The following is a 19,545-nucleotide window of genomic DNA, read 5'->3' as shown; positions in this document are numbered from 1 at the left end:
TGAGGAGATAGATAAAATGCCAAGCAGTGAGAAGAGAGAGAAAATGGATGGACGGATGGATGGATGGATGGATGGATCGATGGATGGATCGATGAATGGATGGATGGATGGACAGATGTATGGACGGACAGATAGATAAATACTAAATCTACTAAATCTAAAAAGTCTAAAATACTAAACCTAAAAAAGTGTCTTAAATATGGTACCTTTCCAGCTTGTTTCCTTATCTCCTCTCCGTTTTTTTCCTGATTTGGTAAAGTATATGTCACTCGAAGGCATTAAAGTAATGCCAGAATCTTGACAGTCTGCTCTCAATGTACTAGAAAGCATTAGATAGTAGAAAAGTAAGCTCAAGTTTTTCTTGGTATTTCATTTTACTTATTATTCCTTACTTAGAGATACCCTATCATCTTAACTCAAATCTTAAAAGCACATTTTTATGAAAATGTTAATATTTAATAACCTAAAGTCAATACAGTGTCCTCTAACTTTGCCAGCATGGAATGAACTTTCTCGAGATTTACAAAGCAGATAGTCCCCAATGAGTTTAAATAGAAAACTCTGTCTTGTCACATAGATGTTAGAATTTTCTGATTACACACAAACTCCTTTATGATTTTAATTTTGCTGTTGAATGAAAACATATGGACCAGAATTATTTTAAACTCACAACTCTAACTTATAGGCAACTAATAAAATATCATCTCCAGGTAAATTCTTAAGTGTGGAGAAGAGATTTATATCTTAACAAAAAAAATAACATGATAAGAGATGGGGAAATTAACATTCTGATTGTGACACATTTTTTATGGAAATATTACCTTCAAAAAAGTTTATCAAGACAGGCTTTTACAATCCCCATTAAATTCAATGAATGAATTGTGAAGGGTAAATTGGACCCATTATAATCTTACATTTCTTATGTAATATTCATAATCATAGCATTATATAAGAGCAAGCTAGCATTAACGAAAGGAGAGATTTAAATTCCCTCTTCCTTGGAGAATGGTTGCTTGACAAACAGAGCTTCCTGTCCCATTTGCAGCACGCCCATGCATCTCCTCAAGTACCAATGAGACCTGCACTCTCGTATCAGTGATATAATAAACCCTCCAAAACAGAGGGAGAAAATGAGGCAAACAAGCCCACTTCATTTCACCTTGTCAGCTTTAAATAAAATCTTCTGCAGCTGAAAATGAGAAACTTGAGGGAAAATAATGTGTGAAGTAACAAAATTCAACACTGGTACAAAACATATTGCATTATTATTTTTTTCCTGATCTGCCACAAAAGTTTTTGAAATTTCACCACAGATAATTTTTAATGAAATGCTTTCTTGTCAAGGAGGACTTAGAGGAAGAAATGGTTTACTTTGTTTATTTTTTTCATCTTCTACCCGCTGGGGCCTTAGGAAATTTTTGAAGTTGTCTCAAGCCTCTATGATATTTTGATGAGTAATTTATAACCTTTGGAACAACTTTGATTATCAATTTTTAAGTCAGAGTCGATATAGCAGAGCATACTGAAAAAAACTAAATGCTTTTTTCATTTATATTAATTACTTACATAATAGTTTTCCTGGCACTGATTTTATATGCCAAATATTGGGGCATGCTCTCTACCTACAAAAATAAAGTATAAAGGACAAAAATGCTTTTGAAGGGTGATTTTAAAAAATTAACATTCTGATAAGTAGAAATATCTGAATATTGCTGAAGTAAACAATGACTGTTAATGTAAATCCTTTCTTTATCCTTTCCCCGGTGCCCACTTCCCCCACCCCATCCAACCTCGTCCCCCTCAATCCCGCCGCACCTCCCCTCCCCGCCCCCAGCCCCGAAACCCAGCGATCGCCAAACACTTTTCTGCTTTGCATTCAGGAGGCTTCTTTCTGTTCTTCCCCTCAACCCTCTCCATATCCCTCCTCTTCCCCGTTTGGCGTTACTTTTTTTCATTGTTGAATTTTCCCTTGACTTTCTTTATCTTTCCTGAAAGAGCACTTGCACCTCTTCAAAGGAAGGACTGCACCACTGGCTCCCAGCAGAGACATAGCCCATGTTGTACATATTACCATGGGAAAGAGGATGGGAAAAGTCAGTGTCTTTTTTCCTGAATGCCATAAGGTGTGACCAAATTTGATACCAACATCGTTTCATGTCTTTCATTTCCAATGTTGTGTCTCATGCATTTTTCAAATAAGCCTAGAATACTTTTCCTTATTCTGTTATATTCAGATCATTGCATTGCGAACTCTCTAATTTCACTTCTTTTACTTTAAAATTCCTAGATTACATTGAGTGATCAGTGCAGAGAATGATAGCAATGTTGAGGAGTATGATCCCTGGCACCATCCTTGATGGCACATTTTTAAGAAGCTATTTCAGTCACTCTAAAACATAATTTCATATGTGTATTTTGAATGCATTAGAGTAGCACAGGATAAGAAAGAGCATATAGACTACAGACTACACATACTTCAGTTTGAGGATCTGACAAATCAATATTTAATAGAATGACCATAATCAGCAAGTTTTTTTAACCTCTCTGTAATTCACTCATAAAATGTAAAAAAAAAAAAAAAAAGAGTATGTCATAGGATGGTTAAATTAATGGTAGGTGTGTTTTAGAAAGTTTTAACTCTTATTTTATATTATAAGAATTACTATAAAGTAAAAGAAAAGAATGTATTTAAAGTTAATTTGACCTAGCTATCAAATGTTTAGTAAATAACGTGAATGGTGATATTATACAGCTTCCAGGCATACACTGTAGTTTGCAGCCAATAAATTCTGCCAAAGCATTAGGTGATTCTCTGCAGTTCAAGGTAAATGAGATTGGTACCCTCCAGCACTCTTAGATTCAAAGTTTCTATTGTGTTTTGCATTTTTTATTCTAACAAGCTACTATCTCAATAATCATGTAGATGTAATGCAGGACCATGGTATGGCTTGAAATAGCCATTTAATAAATTTATTTTTTTAAGGGAAACCAATGGAATCAATGCTTAGAAGATATCTGTTCTAAGCTGAGGGTTTTTCTGTTTCCCCACAGTGATGGCTGGGCTGACAGGTATGATGTGACAGATGGATATCAGCGAGAAGCTGTTGGTGGAATCACAATCAAGCTCCAATCTCCCGATGTCAAGTGGTTTGATGATTATTATCTGAAGCTCCGGCCAGAAACAAACCTCCGAAACCCATGGTTTCAAGAATTTTGGCAGCATCGTTTTCAGTGCCGGCTGGAAGGGTTTGCACAAGAGAACAGCAAATACAACAAGACTTGCAATAGTAAGCAGATTTATTGTTTCATTTAAAGTGGATGAGGCTAAGGCTTTAATTTAAGTAAAGTGTGTCCTGGGATCGTGGCTGTAATATGTTAGAGAAGAGGATTCTTGCATAACCAGGATGGATATTGCTACTTATAGTGATAGGTTTTATTCTCACTAAAAAAATCATATCAGAACAGTGTTCACTCTATTGAGATTTAAAATGATTATATTATTTATATTCTTCAAAAAATGGGCACTATGATAAGAGGACAATGCCAGTTCCAGAGTGGAGTTATTCTTGACATCTTTAAAGGCAACTATATTCTGCTTGTTTTGATTATCTATAGTAGTGAAGTGTGAGGCACATTAGTAAGGGTTTTACATGTATCTGAAGAATGAACAAGTGAACATTGGAGGACAGAGCCAATTACTACCTGCACAAATAAACCATAAAATAGTAACAGGAATGTGCTATGTATAATCATGACGTTTCAGGATACATAACCTTAACAGAGCCATTTATTCAATCATTCAACAAATACTTACACCAAATATTGCTTAGTTGTAAGAGGGGCAAGATTAGGAAAACTAGTTTCTGCTCTCAAGGGGTTTAGTGTCTATGAGGGGAGATAGTCATGCCAATGAAAACTGCAATTCAACGTTGTCAGTGCTATAATGGTGAGACAGAAGTTTGGTTATTATTATTTGTAGCACATCTAAAAGGAATCTTGACTCTAATAACCCGGTAGGACCAATATTGATACATATGTCAATGACTGCAAAGGTTAAGGTTTGTTAAAATTGATATGGACTTGTTGGTACTGACTTGTCCCACATTGGGTAATAAGAACCCCAAATGCATTTGCAGAGGAGTAAAATGTTTTAGTTGGTGGTATAGGTGCCTTATCCATGATGCTGAAACACAAGAGTGCATTGGAACAGTAGATTTGAAATCCTGATCCATGAACCAATGACAGTATACAGGGAGGTTGTCACACACCAGCAACAAAATGAGGAAAATAGAGACAATGTAGTTTTTTTGTGATGCATCTTCCTGAGTTCATGTTGAGCCTATGTTTTTGGTATGAGTTCATTCTTTTGTAAAGTGGTAGAGATAGTAAATGGTGATTTGTTATTTTTTTAATGTCAGTACTTGGTAAAATAAGAACCTGGCAACCTTATGTCAATTTCTATTTGGGTATTGGAGAGGAAAGGGATGCTGGAGTACGGATATTGCACTGGTCAATGAAATCCAGAAATCATAGAAGCTCAGTGTGAGACTACGTTTACTTCTCTCTCACTTCAGACTTTGCTAACTCTTGTCCAAAATCTTCACATACTTATTCATTTTCCTTTGGTTTTATTTTCTATTTTCATGAAGAAATGTGTGTGAATAAACAGTATTGCGACTTATGTTTCACTATTTCAATTTTTATAACTGTTAGTTTTTCATATCTTTTACAGATCTATTTTGTTTCTGAAGGACACAGACTTCTTTCCTCTCCTGAGATTTAGGGAGCTTATGCATCTCTGTATTGTCATTCTATGATTGTGTAAAGATTACTATATGTAGCTACATTAGAGGAGTTATAAAGTGTACGTAGTAGATCTGGTCTCATCTCTAGTTACTTTCTACTAAGGCGTTAGTGACAGCCCCTAGCCAGTGTAGTTAAGGAAATTTTTCTAGTTGGTCTTTGTCCCCTCTTGTACTAATGTTCTTCTTTTCCCGCTCCTTTTTGCAGGAAAAGTCTTCTCCCTAAAATAGTTCTTTGTTTCTCTTACTCTTTTTATTTTCCTGATGGAGGTCCAATTTAGATATAGTCTTGAAAGACTCTTTAATTGATTTCTATGGAAACATTATTTGTATGGAAATTGTTCTATGAAATCTTCCCTTTGAACTTGTTGCTGTAGCTCTCTGTCTCTACATGAACACCCTGATGTGATTTCTCTGCTCAGAATTTGTTCCTTACTCTAGTACTGAAAAGTACTCTTTAATACCCCCATGCCCTTAGAATCTTACCTGATAACGGATGTCATTTTGTACATAAACATGGACATCTGTATGTAATCTCTGTTAGTCTTCTTGATCAGAGAAGCATTATTATTAGCCTTATTTTAAAGATAACAAAACCAAGATTTAGAGAGATAAAATAACTTGCTCAAGATCACATAACTAGTACTCTACCTTTGTGCTTTAAAGGTAGAGTATTATAGTTTTTAAAAAATCACTATAAAATTTGCATTATACAATCAACATATAGGTCAAAGATACTAAAAAGAGAAATAAATCTTAAAATTATTTGTGTACGACTATAGAATGCAATAATAGATACTCAAAAATTCACTAATTTCTACTTTTGGCCATATTTCCTTATTTACTCAAATGTCCTTTTAGTATCTCAATCCTCACCTTCAAAAAGGCCCCATGTAGTTTATTCATATCTGTAACACTACTGAATATAAATAACATTTTCCTAAATATAATGTACATAGGACAACCATTTTTGAGTTAGAGTAGTGAGAAATATTAGTTTATAATTCATTTCAGATAGGAAATCTTCACCGTATTCATTGTCTACAGTAACAGAAACCCAATGGATAGTTCAATAAACAAAATGTCTTCACGCAAAGAGCAGAAATACCTATAGCTGATTACTGCTTATTTTTCTTAGGAGCTTCTTGGATGGCAAAATATAAAAGCTAGGAGAGATATCTAAATCTAGTAGTCTAGAATTAGCACTAGCCTTATAAAGAATGAAGTCTTAAAAAGCCCTGAGTAACCGGAAGGTTTAAGAAAAACTCCTAACCTTGAATAAGTAACAAAGCCATCCTAGAAATAGATCAACTCCTAGATATTAATTCTGAATAGGTTACAAATAAGTGATTTTTTAAAATCAGAATGGAAAATCAATGTGACTAATAACAGCATAATGTTAATGTCAAAGCCACTAATATACCTTAATACAATTTTCCAAGTACAATTTATTTTTCTTTAGAATGATTTATTTATTATTTATAATAACATTAGGATGACAGTCTTTCATTAGTCTCTTCCAATTTCCAGCTGAAGTGTTGATGAACATATCAATAACAAAAGCAAAACAAAAGAAAACTTACATAGGAACAATCTTAACTAAAAATGACAGCCATCAAAATGTCAATGCCTAGAGGACTTTCACTAAATAGCCATAAGACTTATGAAATCAGAAATAAGTTGATGGATTCTCATTTCACAACATGCATGCATGTGAACATGCACATACACGTACACATGCACACACATCAATAAGTAAAAAAGTTAAGTGTAGAAAAAGAAAATTATGGAAACAAAAGGAACTGCTGTATGGGGATGAGTAAGGTTTTACTCAGGAAAAAAAGTGACAGAGTATTTGAGAATGGGACTATTTGGTGGTTTCAATTAAGTAAAAATTTTAAAATCCGTGTGTTAAACAAAGTTTAGAGGCAAAAAAGATGGCATACAAGACAGTCTATTATTGATTTTCTTATAAGAACTCATACAACTTTATAATATGAATATTAAAACATAAATAAGTGTATATATGGGCAGATGTTCCATAGGAAATTAAAAATGAATAATAAACATAAAAAAATTCACTCTCATTATTAAATATAAAAATACAAAAATACAAATGTTCTTTTTATCTTTCTGTATTTTCCCAACATTCTAAAATGAGGATGTTATTTCTTATCAAAAAACAAAGGCCAAAAAAAAGGCAAAAATAGCATTTCAAATTATCATTTTAGGACCCTCCCCACACACATTTTTTTAAGGGAGTCACTTTCGTTTATGTGTGGCGTGTGTGTGCTGCTGTTATTGTGAAATAATATGTATATATAGTAATGTGCATAAAATACACAAATTATAAGTGTACAGCTTGATGAGTTTTTACCCATATACATCTCTGTAACTACCCTCCAAAGCAACAGTAAGTTCCCTCATCCCCAATCTCAGGCAACAGCATGCCCCATTAAGATGAATTACTTCAGTGCCTGTTATTATTGCCTATTCTTTCATATTGTAAAAATGGAATCTTACATTATTTATTTAGTGTCAATTTATCTTACAGATGGACACTGGATTATTTATAGTGTTAAGTATTATAAATAAAGCTTTTATAAGCATTCATGTACATACAGTCTGACAGACGTATATCCTAGTTCCTATTAGATATATTCCTAGCAATGGAATTGCTAGGTCATAGGCTAAGCATATGTTTAGATTTAGTAGATATTGCCAAGCAGTTTTCCAAACTGGTTGAACTAATTTATACTTTCACGAAAATGTATGAGAGTTCAAGTTGCTCTGCACCATTGCCAACACTTGGTATTATTATTTTTTTACTTTAAACATTCTGCGAGTGTGTGGTTGTATTGTTATGATTTTGATTGGCATTTTCATTATATATTATGAAATTAAGCTTCTTTTTATAGGTTGATTGGAAATTTGGCATCCTCTTTTGTAAAGTGGCTGTTCAAGTTTCATGCACATTTCTTTGAGTTAATTACCTTTTAAATATCGATTTTGAAAGTTCCTCATATACTGTGGATATGAGTCCTTTGTTAGATATACATATTGTGTAAATTGCCCAAATGGAGCATAGCTTTTTATTACTTCCTATTTCATTTGCTGTTTGTTTTCTATTTCTCCAATTTGTTCTTTAATTCTTTATTCCTCCTTCTTTACTGCTTTCTTTTGCATTAATCAGTAATTTTTATTATTCTCTTCTACCACCTCAACATTTTTGTTTCATCTCTTAGTAGAATTCGAGTTTTCAAGAGACATTACTAAATGAATTCTTAATTTAATACATACCAGTTTAAGTTGGCTCTTTTTTACATTCAAGAATCTTGCACATATTTAAATCTATTTACCCTCCTCACACTTTTTTGCTATATAATTTACGTTTTATGTGTTATGTATAGTAGTGCTATATAGCTTGGTTATGACTTTTGCTCAAAATGGTCAACAGTCTTATGTTTATCCACTCCAGTGCCCTTCATTGCTTTCATCTGTGATTCTCTCAGCATAAATAATTTCCTTTATTTTTTCTTGTAATGTAGGTCTACTGCCAACAAATTACATCAACTTTTTTTTCCCCTGGGAATCTTTATTTCACCTTTAGTTTTGAAAGATCCATTCACTGAGTATAGCATTCTGTATTGGCAGGTTTGTTTTTGTTTACGTTTTTTTTTCATTTTTTTTTTAACAGCATTTCATCTTTTTTTTTTCCTAGATTCCATTACTTCATTGAGAAGTTAACCGTTATTCTTAATATTGTTCCCCAGATGTCAATGTCTTTTTTCTAAACTTTTAATATTACTTTTTATTTTAGTTTTTCATTGACTATGAGACTAGAGAAAAATTTCCTTGTATATTTCCTTCTTAGGTTTTCCAGGGCTTTTAAACCTTGTGGATTAAATATTCGCATCAATTTTGAAAATTTTCCAGAAGTTGTTTCCTGAAACATTCCTTCTGCCATATTTCTCTCTTTGTTCCTTCTGGTACTCAATTACACCTATGTCAGATCATTTGACTCTGTCACACATACAACTTTTTCTGTGGGCTCGTTCATTTTATTTTTCTCTCTGTGCTTCAGTATGACTCTTTTCTATTATTCTGTCTTTGATTTCACTAATCATGTCTTTTACTATGACCAATCACTATTAACTAAAAAGAGAGGTTCTTACTTTCAGATATGATGTTTTACAGTTCTAGAATGTCCATTTAATTCTTTTTATAGTATAATTTTGTCAAAGTTCTCCTCATTCATATTTTTAATCCTTTACTCTATTTTCTTGAATGTCTCGATTCTAGTTAGTTTAAAATTATTTTTTCTTGTTCTAACATCTGGATCTTATGCCAGCCTACTTCTTTTGATTAATTTTTCTTAGTTATTCACCATGTTTTATGCTTCTTGACACATGTACAATGTTTTATGTCAGACAATGAGTAGAAAATCACCATAAAGACCGAATTTTAAATTCTTTTTTCCCCAGCAATGATTTGCCTTTTTCAGATTCAAAGAAATTGAGATGAGGTAGGTTGTGATGTAAGACAGAAGCAGTCAACTTCTAGTTAAAATGTTTTTAAGGGCCAATTGGCGTGAAATTTTAATTGAGAGTATAGTTAGTATATTTTCTGCCTTGGGCAGCTGACTTAGTCAGATTTTTATTATTACTGTTTTTTGCTGTTGTTTTATTTTATTTTATTTTTAATTAATTAATTAATCATTTTGGTGACATTGGTTAATGAAATCCAGTCAGTTTCAGGTGTAGAATTTAACAGTAAGGCATATATATACATATACATATACATATGTGTGTGTGTGTGTGTGTGTATGTGTGTTATTGTATATTCCCCTCCCATAGTTAGATTTCTTTTTGTCACCACATATTTGAGCTTTGCTCTCCAGCCTCCTGCACCATACTGTTTCTAAATTTAGTGTGTATCTTGAGAGAAAAACTAATTGAAGATTGAGCAGTTTCCATTTCTCAGCTGAGGCTTCTCTTCCAAATAACACAAAACAATGGGAGATTTTGGTCATCCTCTTCAAAATCTTGAGCCTCTCATGCAACCCCCAGAATCAGCAAGTGAATCATGAGGGAAAATGGCTATCATATATTTTGGGATCCTGGAGTTTATAAATTGAAATACCAGACCATTTAATATCCAAAAGTTTTTCTGGTTTCTCTTTTTCCAGCTATGTCATATACTAAGCAGAATTACACCTCCCTCAGCTACAATTCATGTTCTTTCTCAGAACTTCAGAATGTCACTTTATTTAGAAACAGTGTCATTGCAGATGTAATAAAGTAAGATGGATATACTGAAGTAAAATGAGTTCCTAATTCAACATGACTGATGTCTTTGTAAAAAGAGGAGAAGTGACATAGAGACACACCTGGAAAATGCCATGGGAAGACACGGGCAGAAAATGGAATGATGCAGCAGAAAGACCAGGACTGCCAAGGATTGATGGCTACCACCAGAAGCTAGGAAGACACAAGGAAGGATACTACCCAGAATCTCTGAGGGAGCGTGACCCAGCTGACACTTTGATTTTGCATCTCTAGCATCCAGAATTGTGAGAGAATAAATTTCTGTTGTTTTAAGCCACCTAGTTTGTGGTACTTTGTTATGGCAGCCCTTGGCCATTTAGGCCAGACTAGATCATCAGCCTGGCTCTAGAGCCTGCAAATAACCTCAGATAACATAGCAGCTGTTGACACCTGCCCACTTTTGCGGGTCTCCTCTCTGGTCATTCATTTTTTTCTTCGTTGCTTCCACACATCTTTACTGCTTTTAAATATTTTGATTTTTGCATTTCTTTGGCCTTTTAACATTGTGCAGCAAAGAATTTTCTTTTGCTTTCTAATTCATCCTGCCTAACACCAGAAGTTCCTCCTTTACTCTTTATTCCTGTCACTCTCTGCAATCCAAATTTTGATGTCTAAATAAGCCCATCATTTATAATGTCTAAAATGTTTATATTTTTGTTAATTTTGGTTTTATTTATAAGCATTTCAAAAATTAAAATATTACTATAGCCTTTAAATGTTTTAACTATGTGGTATTGTTAGAATATAGGTTTATACACTATTAAAAGTGAGCTTGATTTGAATAAGTTTTACTTCTATTGCACAATTATGCTAGCTTAAATTATAAGTTAAATTAATAGTAATAAATTGAAAGTATTAATAAAATAATTTAATTCTTCTAATTGTTCATTTAAATAACCTAGTAATAAAAGCTACAGAGACTTCATTTTCTATTAATTGTATACTATTCTGTTTTTGAACCAACTTAAGGACCCATTTTCTTTACAATTATACTCTGTTACCCACTGACATTCACTTAAAATCTCCTTTCTATGAATTCTCCATCACCTCCAGTAACTTCCAGAAGTGTTGCTTGTTACATTAACACAGAAACATTCTCACCTGGATGTTCTTCTGAGGGCGCCTCAAACCTATATATCTAAAACTAACATCATTATAACTTCTACAACTATAGTCCCCAACTTTGAGTTCCTCCTTTTTGCATTTCCAGTTAAGTAAATGATGCACTCATCTGCTCTGTCTCCTAAGATGTAGGAGTAAGTGATTCTCGCAGATTCCCCTTCTCTTACTCTTTCAACAAACTGGTGAGCAAATGCTGTTAATTCTACTGTTTGAAAATCTTCCACATCTGTTCCTCCTTTTCATACTTGCCTGAATTTAAATCTTCATACTAATTCTGTGGTTTAGTTCATTATCTCTCACCTTAAGTATTACAAGAATCTCCCTCTTTAATTTTTCTTTTGTTACCAGCTTCTTCCTCCTCCATTGTATGCTGAAAACTAGTCTCAAAGGTGTTCATCTAAAGGATGAATCTCATCATGTTATCACCATTATTAAAGATCTTCCATGGTTCTTCAGTGTCTACAAAAAAGGAATCACAGTTCCTTTACTCCAGTCAAAACTCTTCGAATTTGTTTTTTCCAATTGTCATCTTCTCCTTAAACCCATGAAATCTATGCTCCAGGCATTTGACATATTGTGCTCTTCCATTTCAGAGTGGCATGCCTACTTAAGTCCCTATACTTTTATATATGCTAAGTCTTGCTCAGTGAGAAGCCTCCCTCAAGGGCATTTGTCAATTCCATTGAGTTTATATTCTCATGCTTTCTAATAACTCTGGTTTCCTGTTCTCAGAGAAACAGTTTCTCCCATATTTCACTTGTGTACCTTTTGTCTTTTTGACACATATCAATCCAGATTCTGAACACAGATCCCCCATTTCTTTTATTTTTATCCTGCCAAATAACCACTCACATAGGCATTTGTGTGTGTGCCAAACTACTAACAATAAAATGAGGATGAGATAGACGGATTTGGATCAACATTAAAATACTTTGTCCATAAGGGCATTTCTGTGGTTCTAGTAATGTTCTATTTCTTAGGACAGTGGTGGTTACTAGGATATGCTAATGTTAAGAGAAATTGATGTATAGTTATGATTTTTATACTTCTCTGTATTAATGTTTTAAATAATGTTTTACCTGCAAATAAAAGTTCTATGGCTACTATATTTAGTCTAGCATTTCTTCAATCTAAATTTTTTCACAGTATTCTCCCCCACACATTCCACTTCCCTCCAGCTTTCTGCCACCATTGTGCTTGATCCCTCTCTCTTTCTATTTCTATAATCCTTCCTTTTTTCTCACTATTTCTACACACTAAAACAAATACTTTTACATTTTATATGTAAGACTGTTTAGCTATTTCTTTGTTTTCATGATCCCTTCAAAATTCTACCCTTGGAGAGGGTATGCTCACCTTTTGTTCTCAAAGCTGCTGCTGAAATGACTTTTTACACAGAAGGCCATTTATTCCAGAGAAAAATATGATGTCATCCCCGCAGGAGATAAAGCAGTTACAGCAATGGAATTTTTTCCAGTTTCACACCAACATGTAAATAGAACTCTCATGTTACAGCATGTAAACATTTGGTGTTCATCTTTCTCCATTAAATTATAGATTTATTGAGGAACTTTCTCGAAAATTCATTTTCCAAATTCCTAGCACAATGCCTAATATATAGCAAGTGTTTGATAAATATTGTTAAATAAATGTGACTTTATTTCTCTTAGACCTAGGCAGTGTTATAATGCCTAGAGAACCTGGAACAGTGGTTTCCAATCTGTGGGCTGAGGGTCCCAGGTGTCACTGTTGATTTATTGACTGGGTCTAGAATTCTTATGTGGCTGAGCATTGTCAGTAGACTGAACTATGCCTTGGAAATCCTTGTGTGAACATGTGTAGGTTTATACACACAGGTGCCTATTTTTAAGCATAAGCTGTTGCAGTTAACAAATTATAAATTAACTTTTTTAAATTACTGAAATGATAGTAGTTTATTCCCACTATGTGTTTTCTATGTCAAAAGACACTAAAAGTAAAAATAAGATTTATAGAGCGCATGAAATTTTTTAACATTAAAAGGGTTTTGCATATTCAGAAAGTATGGTTCCACTAGGTTAAAGGTGTTTCTTTTCTCTTTCTGTTACAGTAAGTTTCCAGCTAGAGGTGTCTACATTTTCTATGATGAATATGTCTTACGAGGACTTAGTTAAAGGATAGGTTAGTTAAAGGATACTTCTTTATGGATAGGAATTTTTTTCTGACATCTTGTTTGCATTTAAAATGTTTATTAATGGTTTAGCCATTGTTCAAATCTCTTCACCATCTCTCAGTCTGAAACATGACTGAAAAAGCCAAAACAGGACATTGATAGGAAATAATTGTCTAGGTTAACAGTAGCTGAACTATAAGAAAAATATCACAAGGGCAAAATAAAATAAATTAAATGCCACAGCTAACCCGTAGATTAGAGATTCCTCATCCTTGTACTATATCAGCACTTCCAAGACTGTATCTGGAAAGATAATTAATCCAGTGTGAAGAAAGGATTCCATGGTTATATATATTAGAATTATTACATTCTATATCCATCTTTTGGAGATCATAATATACATCAACACGTAGGAAAAGGACAAACGCTGTTGTAAAAATATTTAAATCTCCTTCTTTAACCCAGCAGCTCTTTTTTTGTTTGTTTGTTTTACTGTGAACTCAACTTTCCTATATAACACTGATTAGCACCATACTTCAGGAAAGGATATATTAGAACAATATTATTAACCATATATCAAAGAAGAAATTTGATCACATTATCCTGGTGTATGTGGTGAAATCTGCCAAGGAGAAGCCCCTTTATGTCTTTATATCAGCCAAAGAATTAATTAGAATTTGATGTGACAGTTTTGGCTTAATACAATTCTTGGATTTTTTACATTTCGATAATTTTCATTGCCAGGGAAAAAAATTTCTCCATCTTAGAGTTTTCTTTTTAAAAAATGGAACAAAGAGTCAGATCAAGCCCCCAGATACTAACATATCCATCTAAGTAAGTGATAGTGCATGTAATTTTCCATGATGAATATTCACAAACAAGAAGTACTCAATGAGATTCCCAGAAGAAAGCCCTTGCATTAGAAACTGTGAAGGTTCCCAAACTCTTATGACACTAGAATTAGAACCTAAGATGTATTAAAAAAATATTTAAACTAAACTAAAGAGAGACCTGACAAGCTTGCCAAATCAGTCACTTGAGGTATATGGGTGCACTGTAAAAAAAAAAAGACATTGGATTTAGACCTAGAAGATATATATTAAAAAACTGAACCAGAGCCACTACTAGGCTTCTTTGAATCTCAATTTTCTCATGTATGAGATGGAGTTGATTGTTGAAAATAATGCCTAATTCACAGGACTTTAATGAGCCTTCAGTATAAAGATTTATGGGAAAACACTTGAAGATGAGATGGAAAACTGCTTCCAACAAAGATGAAGTAATAGAGACTGGATTTATTTCTTGCTTGAAATAACAACAACGAAACAAGAAAAAAATATATAAATTTTTCACAACATTGGACATCAAACAATGAATGTCAGTTTTCACAACATTGGACATCAAACAATGAATGTCAGCTGTTCTTAAAAGACAAATAAATGAGGTGAGCCCACTGAGTTAAGAAGAGGATTTTGTGAGTTCAGAGAGACCAAAAAAGCTACAGTATGCAGCGTACAGGAATAAAGAGGAAAGAGCCGCATGAAAAGAACTCCAGAGATCTGCAGAGGCTCCCTCTAGAATATTCAGCTGAGTATTGATCTCTACATGCGTTCAGAGGGTTGGTAAAGAACCACCCTGAAGAATTAGAGAGAACAGTGCTTCAGGCACCCATATGGAACATGTAACATTGTCTGTCTCCAGCAGTCAAACTGGAAAAACTTACAGTTCAGAGAGTTAAAACAATACTTAAGGGAAATTTTATAGCTTTAACTGACTATATTAGAAAGAAAATCTCAAATCAGTAACTAAAGAGCCACCTTAAGAAATCTGGAAAATAAGAGGAAATTAAACTTAAAGTAAGTAGAAGAAAGAAAGCAATATCACAATGAAAACTCAGTGAAATATAAAACAAACAGTAGAGAAAATCAAAACTAAAGTCTGTTTCTTTGAAACAAATCAATAAAATTGAGTGGGGAAAAAAAACAGATGGAACAGGAAAAGAGAAAAAAATCACAAATTACCAGTATCAGAAATGAGAGAGGTAGCATCACTATAGAGTCTACAGATATGAAAAGGAAAATAAGAAAATGTTTTTAAAAACAACTCTATCAAATAAATCTGTCTACTTAGATAAAATGAAACAATTCTTTGAAACACACAAACTACTAAAGTTCACTAAATAGACAACTTGAATAGTCCTTTATCTGTTAAAGAAATTAAATTTGTAGTTAAAATTTTTTCCACAAAGAAAGCTCAGACCAGATGGTTTCACTGGTGAATTGCTACCAAATATTTAAGAGATTCTACATAAAGTCTACCGGAAAATTAAAGCGGCAGGAATACTTTCCAATGCAATCGACAAGACTAGCATTACCCTGATACTAAAACCAGACCAAGGTATCACAAGAAAAGAAACCTATAGACCAATGTACCTCATAGATATAGTGTAAATATTCTAAACAAAACTTGAACAATTCATATCCAACAATATGTAAAAAGTATACTATATCATGACCAAGTAAGACTTATCTCAAAATGTAAGGTTGATTTAATAGTCAAAATTGGTCAATGTAATTTATTGTATTAAAAACCACAGAATTATTAAATATGTCAAAATTTAATATTAATTTCTGATACATTCTCAGCAAACTAGCAATAGACTAAATTTCTTCAACCTAATAAGATTTCTCCCTAGTATCAGGAAAGGATGTTGACTCTTACCACTAGAGGTTTCAGTCATTGAAACGTACATCAACTAAAGAAATAAAGCCACCCAGATTTGAAACAATAAAGTAAAATTGTATTTATTAACAAATTATATGATTGCCTATTTAGAAAATCTAATTGTGTCTGCAAAAAGTTCTAGTGAGTTTATGAAGTTTGCAATATATGAGATTAATATACAGAAATCTATTGTATGTCTAAATAATAGCAGTAAACAATTAGAAAGTAAAATAAAACTAGTACCATTTAAAATAATATTAAAAATATGAAATAGTGGTAAATCTGGCAATACAGGTGCAAATCTTTATACTGAAAACATTACTCAGAAAATTGAAGATTTAAATAAATGGAGAGATACACTGTGTGCACATTATCAGAATACTCAATAATGTTAAGATGTCAATTCTCCCAAAATTGATCTATAGATTCAAAAAATTCCAAAATATTCATAGTCTTCTAAAAATAGAAATTGATAAACTGATTTAAAATTTTTATGGAAATGCAAATACCTTAGAATACTCAAAATAACTGAAAAACAAGAATAAAGTTGGCAGATTAACACTACTTGATTTTTAAGACTCAGGAGAAAAAGAGAGTAATAAAAACAGCATGGTATCAGCATAAAGATAGACAAATAGATCCATAAAACAGAACAGGTAATTCAGAAAGACCCACATGTATTTGGAAAAATAGTTTTGACAAACATGTTCAAGCAATTCAGTGGAGAAAACATAGGTTTCTTAACAAATGTCACTGGAAAATTTGGATAGCCATAGGTCTAATGGAATATTACTCATCAATAGAAAGCAATGAACTATTGACAAACCTAACAACGTAGCAAATCTCTAGAAAATACAAAATAATCTATGGTGACAGAAAGCATCATACTCTTACAACCTTGCGTAATGCTGGGGTGGAATCCAGGGGAAACATATGATCTGGTACTTGACTTCAAGGTATCAACAAAAGAATAAAATAAATGTTATTAAAACTAGGTAAGTTATTTGTCTCTCTAGCAAATATTTACTGAATGCCTATAAGGTGCCACTTATTTTATTCTGTTATGTATATGTATGTATGTATATGTGTGTGTGTGTCGACATATAGATACATATAGATACAGATATTTTTAGTGCTGGAGTCATAGCATTAAACAAAACACACAAAAATACCTGCCTTCATGGAGTTTATATTTTTGTTAGGGCAGACGGGTTAAAACAAAATAGACAAGTAAGTCTACAGCCATGCCACCCTGAACAAGCTATGTATATGTATGTATGTATATGTGTGTGTGTGTCGACATATAGATACATATAGATACAGATATTTTTAGTGCTGGAGTCATAGCATTAAACAAAACACACAAAAATACCTGCCTTCATGGAGTTTATATTTTTGTTAGGGCAGACGGGTTAAAACAAAATAGACAAGTAAGTCTACAGCCATGCCACCCTGAACAAGCCCTATCCTGTCTGATCTTGGGAGCTAAGCAAGGTCGGGTCTGGTTAGTACTTGGATGGGAGACCACCTAGGAAGACCAGGTGCTGTAGGCATAAAAAATTTTAAAAAATTAAAAATTAAAGGTATTGTAAGCCAACAAGGTCCTTGAAATCTGTGAGATCAACCAAGGGTTGCCTTGCCTAAAAAAAAAAATAGACAAGTAAATTATGTATTCTATTATGTGGTGATGACTGCTAAAAAATTAGGGCAGGAAGCATGATTTAGAATGTTAGGGAGGATGTAATTTAGATAGGATGGTCAGGAATGACCTTACCGAGAAAATGACTTTATGTAAACCCTAGGAGGAGGTGAGGGAGTAACCCAGGTGGACATAGAGGAAGATGATGTAAGGAGTAGGAAATTACAGGTACAAAGTCCAGAGAGGGGTGTTAGTTGTCATACTTGAAGAAACAGATGGAAAGCTAGTGTGGCTGTAGCAGAGGAAGTTGGGGGAAAGTACTAGGAGATGATGGCAAAGAGGTAAGAGGGTGAGATCTTGTAGAATCTTGTTAGTATTGTATTGACCTTGGCTTTTACTAATGTGAAACATAAAATCATTAGTTGATTTGGACAAAGGAAGGACTTGAACTGGCTTTTCTTAAAGACCACTTGACTGTCATGTTAAGAATAAATGGTAAATGTAGGCAAAAAAAGAAATCGGGGAGATAATTAGAAGGCTATTGCAGTAATAAGATGAGAGATAATGGCTTGGATCCTGGCAGTAGCAGTAGAAGCAGTGAGTATTTTTAATTACCTTCATTTATTGAGTGCTTCTATATGCCAGGCATTGTAGCAGAGAAATTCAAGTAAAGTTATATCATTATTCCCCAATTCTATTGGGTAGTAGTAGTATAACTATTTTGTTCAATAGGAAACTAAAGCTTGGAGAGGTTCAATAGTTTTCCCAGGACGAGTTGCCCTGCAGGTACTTGAATTCAGTCTGACCCCACAATCCATGCTCTTTTCACTCTTCCACGTGGTCTCTTGGGTTTAAAGCTTTGCTGGAAGGTATGACTCAACTAGAAAGAGTCATGGAAGTCTATGGATAGGAGAAACCAGTGCAGGTCAGGGTACCCAAGGGTAATTGGAAGGGACAGCTTTGGAAATGTTGTGGATAAGTGGAGAGGAGGGGCCAAGCAGAGAGAATAGCCTGAGCAAGTGAGAAAGTAAGGCTGGAGTAGAAAAGTCCATTATGAAGAGGGCTTCTGTTTGTATATGGACAATAATGGCAGCATTCTAATTCACAAGTCATGTGATAGAGCTTGGTTCCCTGAGTCACCTGGAAGACTCAAGACAGTTCCACAATCTACATCAGACTGTGATGTGAGCAAGAAATAACCTTTCATTGTATGAAGGTACTAGAAACTTGAGGGTTGTCATGAAAGGTATGGTAATTACCTTGACTTGCTACTGCGGCTGATGAGCAGCAGCTCCCAGAACTTTGTTGCGATGTGTAAATGCTACTCTCCTCCAAAGTGAATACAAGAATTAGAGGATCCATCTGTTACCATGGTGATTCTCACTGACCTACTCAATTCAATTTTTGGAATACATTCAGAATATTTGAGCAGTTGCTTTCAAAATATTTCACTGATTATTTCAAGGCTTAGCTTCATGACAATCGGAGTAGATACTAAATATGACCTAAGTGGCACATAATTTCTTTTTAAAAAATAAAATATTGATAGAAATTCAGGGCATTTATAACATTTCTATTGTATCTTCTTTATCAAAATATCATTTTGTTTGAATATCCATTAAAGAGATTCTAAGCTTGTTTAAGGATTGTAACAGAGGATGCAGAGATTAGCTAGTGGCTGATCCTTTCCTTCAATTTATCCAGAGATACCTTTATTATGAGGTTACACATGTTAATTAGAAAACAAGTAAAATGGGCCTGAAGAGCTCTAGGCAGTAC

At 33.6% G+C, this 19,545-nt stretch overlaps 1 protein-coding gene and 1 pseudogene across 1 annotated transcript in view; both read left to right on the top strand.

The window, feature by feature from the left end:
- Positions 1–19,545, top strand: part of GRM5 (glutamate metabotropic receptor 5) — a 383,964-nt gene that overhangs the window by 269,267 nt on the left and 95,152 nt on the right. The window contains 1 exon segment of the mRNA XM_015600323.1: positions 3,052–3,287. Coding sequence (XP_015455809.1) covers positions 3,052–3,287 — 236 coding nt within the window.
- Positions 17,562–17,680, top strand: LOC112474776 (annotated as a pseudogene).

The sequence above is a fragment of the Pteropus alecto genome, unplaced genomic scaffold, assembly GCF_000325575.1.
Source record: "Pteropus alecto unplaced genomic scaffold, ASM32557v1 scaffold7, whole genome shotgun sequence".
NCBI classification, from domain to species: domain Eukaryota; kingdom Metazoa; phylum Chordata; class Mammalia; order Chiroptera; family Pteropodidae; genus Pteropus; species Pteropus alecto.
The sequence above is the reverse complement of the archived record's forward strand: the minus strand, read 5'-3'. Positions and strand labels throughout refer to the sequence as shown.